This window comes from Parasteatoda tepidariorum, chromosome 4, assembly GCF_982258835.1.
Source record: "Parasteatoda tepidariorum strain Cologne lab strain chromosome 4, Ptep-v5.0, whole genome shotgun sequence".
NCBI classification, from domain to species: Eukaryota; Metazoa; Arthropoda; class Arachnida; order Araneae; family Theridiidae; genus Parasteatoda; species Parasteatoda tepidariorum.
In genome coordinates this window covers 92,576,149-92,585,815 of record NC_141758.1, presented here as the reverse complement: position 1 = coordinate 92,585,815, position 9,667 = coordinate 92,576,149, and the positions used below count along the sequence as shown (strand labels likewise).

The 9,667-nt window shown below is 28.6% G+C and overlaps 1 protein-coding gene across 2 annotated transcripts in view; it reads left to right on the top strand.

The window, feature by feature from the left end:
* Positions 1-61: 61 nt before the first annotated feature.
* LOC107452327 (STE20-like serine/threonine-protein kinase) overlaps positions 62-9,667 on the top strand; it is a 42,063-nt gene continuing 32,457 nt past the window's right edge. Inside the window, exons 1-4 of one of the 2 annotated variants that reach the window (XM_087161694.1) lie at positions 62-508; positions 5,016-5,180; positions 6,465-6,663; positions 8,315-8,387. In XM_087161694.1, the coding sequence (XP_087017820.1) occupies positions 341-508; positions 5,016-5,180; positions 6,465-6,663; positions 8,315-8,387 (605 nt within the window). In that variant the 5' untranslated portion in view covers positions 62-340. The remainder of the gene's footprint in view (positions 509-5,015; positions 5,181-6,464; positions 6,664-8,314; positions 8,388-9,667) is intronic. The other variant, XM_087161695.1, reaches the window with a different exon arrangement.

Sequence of the window (9,667 nt, the reverse complement as noted above, 5' to 3'; positions counted from 1 at the left end):
AAAAATTCAAGTTTACGGATATGGAAATTGCAGGAAAGTGAGGTGAGATTGCAGAGAAACAGGGGTCAAAAAGTAGATGGTGTGCCGGAAGTGACAGCGGAAAATAACTAAAATAAAAACGGCAAAGATATTTTGACAATAAACTTTTGACGAATGTCAACAAATTGTTTCATTATGTGAATTAGACTTTTCAGTTTATGTTTTTGTTTTTTTACTGTCTTAAAAAACATTATATATTATAATATTTTTATTTTAAGTGACAATGCACTTGCTAAACTTCATTTATGTATTAAAATTAGACCACACCAAACTTTTTGTAGCGTGAAAGATATTAATAACAATGTCTTTTTTTAGTAATTTTAAGAAAATTTTTAATATAGGGAATATTTCTGGTTTAGAAGGCAAACGAAAAAAAGTGTATAACAATATTCGATTCAGTGAAAATCCAGATGATTTCTGGGAATTAGTAGGAGAATTAGGAGATGGAGCCTTTGGTAAAGTATACAAGGTACGTTTGATCTTGATTTATTATTCATTCTATAATGTTAAATTATAAGATTTTCGTATGTGGCTTTCAAATCTATAATCACCAATTTTCATAATCGTGTCTAATTATTAATAGTTATATTTATAAAATGTTTTTTGTAATTACATATGTTTATTTATGATTCTTCAACTGAGTGAATAACATAGTAAAAATAAATTAATCGGAGAGATTTCCGTATCGTGATCTGTAGCAGAATAATCTCCAAGTCTTGGCAACTTCCTGGCAGCAGCCTGCGAGAAACCAAACAGAAACATCACAGAAGGGGACCAACTTGAAGGATATAACTTGTTGGATTGAAGGAAAACCTCGACATTATTTTTAAAAAAATATTTCCTGTTTAAAATCAATTTGGTGCCATGGCGATCGTAGTTGGCGGGGCAGATCGCGATATGGAAATATCTCCAATTAATCAACTAAACACAAATAAATAAAAGAAAATTTTGATGAGATAAACAAAGAAAATTTTAGATTCAAAATTATAGTTAAAGTCATCATATTAATCTGATACTATATTAGTAACATATTTTGTTTTCTGAATAATAGTGAAAGTTAGCTTTAAAATGAAAATTTCGTTACTCTTTTGTTATATACCTATAAATTTATGATAATTTGCTTTACAATCTAATAAATATATTTGATTAAAATTATTTACTATAAATATTTTCACGAAACAAAAAGATTAATTATACATTTCTAACTCATTTATTTTATTTTCAAATAAAATCTAAATATTCATCACATTTTTTATAATCACAGCATACAGCATTATGTTATTGTTGGCCTATAATACTGTACTTTGTAGTTTTTGTGGTCTATTGCCTAAAAAGGATTGTGCATCCCTGCAATAAATAGTTTTTACTCATCTCAACTTTCTTCAAATTTGATCTTAGATTATATAGATTTAATTGATTCATTAATTTATTGTCATTTGAAAAAATCTTTACTATCTGAAAATATATATATATTTTTCTATCATACCAGTATAAGTTTCTTACAATTTAGATATTTAACTTAAGAATTAAACTGTACAGTTGCCGTATATGAGATTTGTAGTTGAATCAATAAACTCCATGGTCTTGTAATTTTAAACTTAACTTAGAAAGCAAGAGAACTTCTAGATCAGGGGTTGCCAAACTTATTTGATCATCGACCCCTACATAATTTTTCGAAATCTCCATCGACCCCCATAAAAGTAATTTTCTGTTAATTAAAATAAAACTCTATTAGATACTGTGTTTGTACATTTATTTTATGATTTTGAACATTTATTAAAGTAATAGTACATAGTGTAACAATAGTTTTATGAAAAATATATTAATGTTGAAATATAAATACTTTAATATTTATGAAATAATAAGTAATTATAAGTAAGTAGAAATAATAAGTAAAGTAACTATGGATTTATTGCTTCTTAATCAATGACATGGGAGTGCCTGGTGTTTTTTTTGTTTTTTTTTGCAAGGTCCGTTATATTGAGTTCAAAATTGGTCAATTTTAATCTTAAATACCCTCGAAACTCTACGTTTAATTTATTTCTGTTCTTAGTTAAGATTGAATTTACGTGACTGAAACGGGCTTCAACCATATAGGAACTTGGAAATGCTATCATAAATGGCTAAGCTATTTCGTTAAGTTTTACATATTTTTGCATTATATTTATATTTGTTCAAAATTTGCTTATTGTTAAATTTTTAAAAAGCGTCTTTGCTTCAAATCCCCATAATAATTCAGCAAGCTCATCTTGCAGGTTGATGTCCACGTTTTCAATTTGAGCAGAAAATGGCACAATAATCCAATCAGGGATGTCAATGTTTTCCAAATCAACAAAACGCAGTTTAAAATCGTCGCTCAATTTTTGAAGATTACCTGTATATATTTCCAAGTCTTCTTCTTTTATTTCTAATTGTCACATATCTGAAAAATACTGATAATCCTTCGACCAATCGATCCTTCAGGTTCGGATCGACCCCCATTCAACCCCCTGGCTCATATCGACCCCCGCTTATGTTAAATAGACCCCTGGGGGTCTATATAGACCACTTTCTGACCTCTGTTCTAGATCAATCTTTGGATCGAACTTGCTCTTGCTGTTGTCTTTATAAGTTAAAGTTACTCATTCTTGTAATACATGGAAAGAAATACCACTAAAAACTTCTGTGATTAACCTGATGGTTATGGAATTCTCATCCTTGATCCATCGACCACTGGGGATCTAGTGTGTGTACACACAGTAGTGCAGTTGTTACATGAAGGTACAGTATATGAGTTGATTAGCTAGCATATCACTTTTTACAAAAGCAAAAAAAAAAAAAACTATGTATTTGTGATATTACTCTGTCTATGAGGATGATTGCAAATTGCTCATTTATTGGAGACCAAAGGTTATTTAATAAAAAATAATGAACTTGATGGGCATTGATAAAGACTCTATATTTTTAATGATGAGTGCTATTTGTATGAAGAATACTCAAAGAAACCTTAAACAAGCAACTTATAAAACTAATCATAAGCAATAAATGGTACTAAAATATCATGTAATAAGAAAAAGTAAATAAGTATTAACAATTAAAATATACGTGACATGCATATTTGTACCAGAATTATTAGATTTTAGGCAGACCAAAAAAAAGTTTTTCAGTTTTTAAAAATTTTTTCTTATAAACCACTTAGGGGGTACACAATGAAAGGGCAATTAGGGGGTACACAATGAAAAAAAAAAAAAAACTCGCTAAAATTAATTAAAGATGGCTTGTATTGAAACTAATATTTTTCAAAAACTCTAATAATATAAAAATAATATAATGTTATTTAATTGCTACATTGGCATGATTGTGTTAAGAACAATGTGGAGCTACAATTGTTTAAACAAAATATATTAATTATTTTTAATAAATTATGAACAGTTTTATACTGTGCAAGATAACACAATTTAAAAAAAATAATTATCCTGAAGCAATTTAAAGCACTAGATTGAAATAGGTTAGGTGCAGTTCAGACAAAAATGTCTGGTTTTGAAATAAATATTAAGCAGAAATTACATTATTAATTAACAATATTTTATCTATTAATGGAATAAATGCCTTTAACATCAAGTAAAAATGAAATTTCAACTTCGAGAAAAAGTCAAAATAGAAGCAAGAAAAATATCCTTAATATATATATATATAATACAAAAATAATACTAAAAATAATACTTTTGTATTAATAAAAGAATTAAAACTCTTTCGGTTTCATAAAATGTCTTTGCTAAAGAGTAAGCGTAGAGATATTCTATTTTGGGAATTCAAGGCTGAAAACATAACATTGAATAATAATTAGATTTATATTTCAAAGGAGGAGTTATTTTTAGAATCTTGTCCCTCTTTCACTTCCATATTAGGAAGCATTATTTATGATTTTCCTTAATGCGTAGAGTTACAAAGGCATGTGCAACTGGAACCTAATTACACCAATCTCTGTACTATTTAATGCGGGGCAAAAGATCTCTTGCTGAATAACGTGTTCCGATAAACATCTGCCAGAACCATCCGGAGTCTTGTCCACACCCCCTCCTTTGAGGAGTGTGGATGTGAACTGTTATAACCACCAGCATAACGTTAAATAAAGCTTTTTATGTCATATGATGGCTTTGATTGCATTTCTTAAGATGAATACACCAATGATAACAGGGATGTAGCCCTGTTATTATATATATATATATATATATATATATATATATATATATATATATATATATATATATATAATACATAAATAAATACAAGAAAACACGAAGAAAGTTAAGAAAAGCAATGAATTCTTCATTTTGAACTTATATATATATATATATATATATATATATATATATATATATATATATATATATATATATATATATATATATATATATATATATATATATATATATCATTAGAGTAGAAAAATATCCCTAATAGTAATGTTAATCTGCATTGTAAAAATTTAAACTGGTGTAAATGCAAATTAAATTATATTTTTCATGTTATAAAAAAATATACCTGTCTTTGCTTTATAAAAAATAATTCAACATAGCCATAAATTTTGTTTCAAACTGTGAACTTAAAATAAGGAACATTCAATAATTCAAACTTAAGTGATATACAAGTTCTACTTTATGATTCTGCCACCTGGTGACAAATCCTGTGGTTACCGAAGAGGTGTTAAGGAAGGTAATAATTTACCTACTAATATCATTAGATCTGCACATTTGATGTCAGCAATCAACAGATTTTTACAAGTCATTGCCAGAATTTAAACTGGGTCACCACAATTGGTTTTAAGAGTTCCATCTTTTAATTTATCATGTCTCTTTATAATGGAATTATCATTACTAAAATAATATTTCTGTCGGTCTAGTTTTAAAATACTTGTTGCAGGTCTAATTTTTTTTCCAGCTATAACTCTAATTGAAGTTATTTCAATTGCTAATTTGAGATTATTGCATTTTCAGGCTATTAATAAAGAAAATGGAAATTTTGCTGCTGCTAAAATTTGTGAGTTAAAAGGAGAAGATGATCTGGATGATTTTACTGTGGAGATTGATATTTTGACAGAATGCCGACATCCAAATATTGTTGGCTTAGAAGAAGCTTTCTTTTTTGACAGTAAATTATGGGTATGTGATTTTGATGTGTTAATTATTTTTTACTCTAGCCTTGTTACAAATATATTTATGTCTGCAAATAAACATAGTTGAAAATTAAATTTTATGGCCAAAACTTGATTTCTCAACTTTTGCAGTGGAATTACAATTACTAAAATAAAAATTTCATTATTTTTTTCACTCATGTAAATTAAAATATTTATAATTTATTGTTAAATTAAGTAATTAGACTAAGGTTTTAATAGTTAAAATAACAATGGATTATCTAAATTTTTTCTAGTGTAGCATGGATGATTGAAAAATGGAATTCTTCTTGAAAGGGGTACATTTGCAGTTGTACAAAGCAGATTTTTTTTCTAAAATTTAACTGTTCATTTAGCTTTGATATTGCAAGACTCATCAGAAACAAAGGTTCATTTAAGAAAAAACAAAATGTAGTGCAGATATTGCAAAAACGAGCATAATTTTTTTTATTAGTTGCTTCAAAAAGCTGAATGGAGAAATATATTGTAGATATTCTGTTTCGAAAGGTTTTTCAAATTCAAAGAGGTGAATGAATTCTTTGTTTGTTGCTGCTTGGAAGTAATCGTAATGAAGTAACATCGACTAGTTTTCTGATATCTATGGCGCTTTTCTTTTTATTTAGAATATTATTTATTCAATAAATTTTTATTTATTTACTTTACTTAAAATTTTTTCATCATACACTCTGTATGACATGGAAAAAGAAAATTCTAGCTGCTTGGAAAATAAAGCTTAATGTTTAAAAACAATTTTGTATTTTTTTTTTAATTTAAATTTTTTATTACCTTTACAGTTTTACATTTTTACAGGGTTGGCCTTTTTCATTGCAAATGTATTTTTTTTATGGGAAAATCGTCATAAACTGATTTAAACAATCAAAAACTGAGGTTGAGTTCAGGCATGAAAAATTTGTTTTGAAAAGGAAAATATATGCAGTTTTATTGCAAAAAATCTCAATTGCATTAAACTGAGTAGGTTAACAGTAATAATTACTTTTATATAAAATATAAATTTAGGATATTTATGAGATTGCAAAAATGGAACCTAAGAATTTTGACTGTAGATATTTTCCATGAGAGTTTAATCTGTGTTTTGCACCATAAAAAACTTGCCAAACCTGTTGCTGCTCGTGCATTCTAAAACAACTTTCATTCTATGCACTAGAATTTACAATTTCAATAAAGATTAAAATGATTTTATGCACTGTATATTTTTAATATTTGATGAACAGATGCAGCAATTTTTGTACTAATGAGTTTTTTGTATTTATAGATGCTGATTGAATTATGTGAGGCTGGAGCAGTGGATAGCATTATGCTAGATTTAGAAAAACCATTGACTGAGCCTCAAATAAGATATTTATGTCATGAAATGTGTAAGGGTCTTGATTTCCTTCATAGCAAGAAAGTCATTCACAGAGACCTTAAAGCTGGAAATGTGTTGCTTACATTAGACGCTGGCGTTAAATTAGGTATTTTTTTTTTTTTAAATGTCTATCAGAATATGCATTTTTATCATTGAGTTAGCCTTTATTTTTTGTTGTTTTCATGTCTATAGTATATACTTTTGCGTTATTAAATTTTAGTGAGTGCAAGTATTTTTGTTTGCAGATGAAAGGGTTAATTCAATATATACACTCTATAACAAAAAAAATCGATGCACCAAGAAGGAGTTGTCCGATTGAAACGAAAATTGGTGGATAGGAAGACAATGCACAGAATAGTAAATGATTAAAATTTCAAAACAATTGAATAATTTATTGCAGAGTTACAGTAACAAGTTCAATAAGGTGTTGACCCGCCTCTAGCCTGGGTGCAAGCTGCCACACGGCGTGGCATAGACCGATAAAGCTCCGTATGGTTTCTTGCGGTATTTCCTGCCAAATTCGATCCAATTGTTGAACGAGGTCATCAACATTCCATGCCAGATGCAATCGCCTTACCATCATGTCCCAGACATGCTCGATGGGAGAGAGATCTGGTGATCTGGCAGGCTAAGGAAGAGTTTGACAAGCTTGCAGACAGTTCATAGCATCATGTGCCGTATGTGGTCTGGCATTGTCCTGCTGAAAAACCAGCCCAGGGCGCTGCAAAAGGAACGGTAGCAAAACAGGTCTTAGGATGTCGTCGTCGTATCACTTTGCAGTAAGTGTACCTCTAATGACGACCAAAGGGGTCCGGCTGTCAAAGGAAATGGCACCCCAGACCATAATGTCTTGTTGAGGGCCGGTGTGGCGTGCAATAGTGAAGGCAGGATCCCCCCTCTGCCCTGTGCGTCTCCAAACACGTCTTTGATGATCGTCAGGACACAGTTGGAAGCGGGATTTGTCGCTAAAGACTATACGTCCCCAGTCGGCATCATTCCAGCCTGATCGAGCGTTGATTTTGCTCGTCTTAGTGCGTTCTTGGTGCGTCGATTTTTTTGTTATAGAGTGTATAATAAAAGAGCTAAATTTTTTTTATTAATGAGTAAAGTGGAATTAACCAGTCTAGTGACTTGCATCTTTTTCAAACTCGCTCTATTATAAATATTTATGTGTATTTTTCACACCCACTATTTTTATGTTTTCTTCAAAGCATGCTTAATTTACCAAAAAATAAATTTTAAAATATGCTGAAAAACTAAATTTTTTTTTCTTCAAATTATGCTGAAAAATTAAATATTTTTTTTCAAAATATGCTGAACTAATTTTCAATATGGTGGGTCACAAAGAAATTATGTTAATTTTGGTGATGTAAATACAGTGCAAAGTCCCATATCTGGATGCTCCTTTTCCTGAACCGTCTATTCTCCAGATGAACATTTGAATATCTATAATTTCAATGTCTTAAACATTTGAATGTCTATAATTTGTGTTTTAAACACATTTAATTTGATTTTTAGATGCATTAAGTAAATTAGAAGTACTTTAGCATTCAAAATACTATCAAAGCAATTTATTGTAAAACTTGTCAATAATTTTTGAAATACTTTCAAAACAATTTACTATACTTTTAAATACTTTTAAAAAAGTAATATCTCTTAAGTATGGAATTTTTTTAACAATTGAAAGTACATTTTAAGTTTACATTTCAACTTATTAAGTTATTTTTACATTGTAAATATTTATTCATTTTTTTTAGCTGATTTTGGTGTATCTGCAAAAAATAAGGACACTATGCAGAAGCGGGACTCTTTTATTGGAACTCCTTACTGGTATTTAAATCGTTCTATTCTAGAACATAGAACAAAACACATTTTACTTTAAAAACATTATTTTCCAATGTTATCTTAAAGTGTATATTAAGCAAAATAATCATTGTGGCAGTATAAAGTGAAACTGCATTTATAGTAGTTAACAACGAAGCTTTACAAATGTTTCATTTTTGTCTTGCTAAAGTTTTTTTTATGCAAATGAACATTTCTTTTCTTTATGAATATTCAAAACTTTTTTGCCTTTATATAATAATTGAAAAAGCCTTTAAAACTTGGTTTTATAGTGCTGTTTAATTTGTTTTCTCAAATTGCTTGAAATAGGAACGTGTTACTTTGTTTTGTTTGTGTTTTTTAAGTCAGTATATGTAGGATAAAAATATGGTGGCAATACTACATTATTTAAACGTTAACACTGATAATGCCTTTATGATCTTAGATTTTGAAAATAGATTTGTGAAGTATTAAATAGATGTATATTTACATTGGTAATTATTTTGTTATTGTCCATTTTAAACTTATACCAAAATTATCTTTTTTCCATAGTTTGATTTAATATTTAAATAAAAGGTATTTTTTTCAATTCTTTGTCTTAATTTTTTTTAAAACATTGAAAATTTAGAATTTTTTATTTATTTAAATCAGATTTTGAGGATAAGATTTCATTAATTTTAATTTTCATGTTAATTTAGGATTGCTCATGCTTGCTTTGAAAAAGGAGTTTAATTTACAGTTCCTTTCCCTCCAAAGGTTTGATTTCCTGACCCCTTAAACCAGTGTTTCCCAAAGTGTGGTACGTGTACCCCCAGGGGTACGGAAAAAGTTTAGCGGGGGTACGCATTCTCATGCAAAATATCTTGCAACAAACGAAAATTTCAAAAATTTTTATTTAAAATCATGAAAATTTACGATTACGTATTTTTCTATTAGCTATTTTTTGCAGAGTTAATAATTAGTAGTGTCAACATCCAGTAGTGATTTTTAACTTTTGTGCAATTTATTTATAGAAAAAATGCATTCATTTCTTTATTAGGGGGTAAACAGCGTTACGAAAAATTAAGAAAGGGTACACGAAAGTCATAAGTTTGGGAAACACTGCCTTAAACTGTTCGCAATTCTTGAGCGTTGGCTAAATATAATGAGTTCAAATTAAGAGTCCAGTATAGATGTACTTAAAGTTTTTTTTAATATTAATTGTTATTAAAATTTCGTATTATCAAAATGCTATGCCTTACAGTTAATAACATTAAAATATCAAGATCACAAGATATACAATGTTGGTT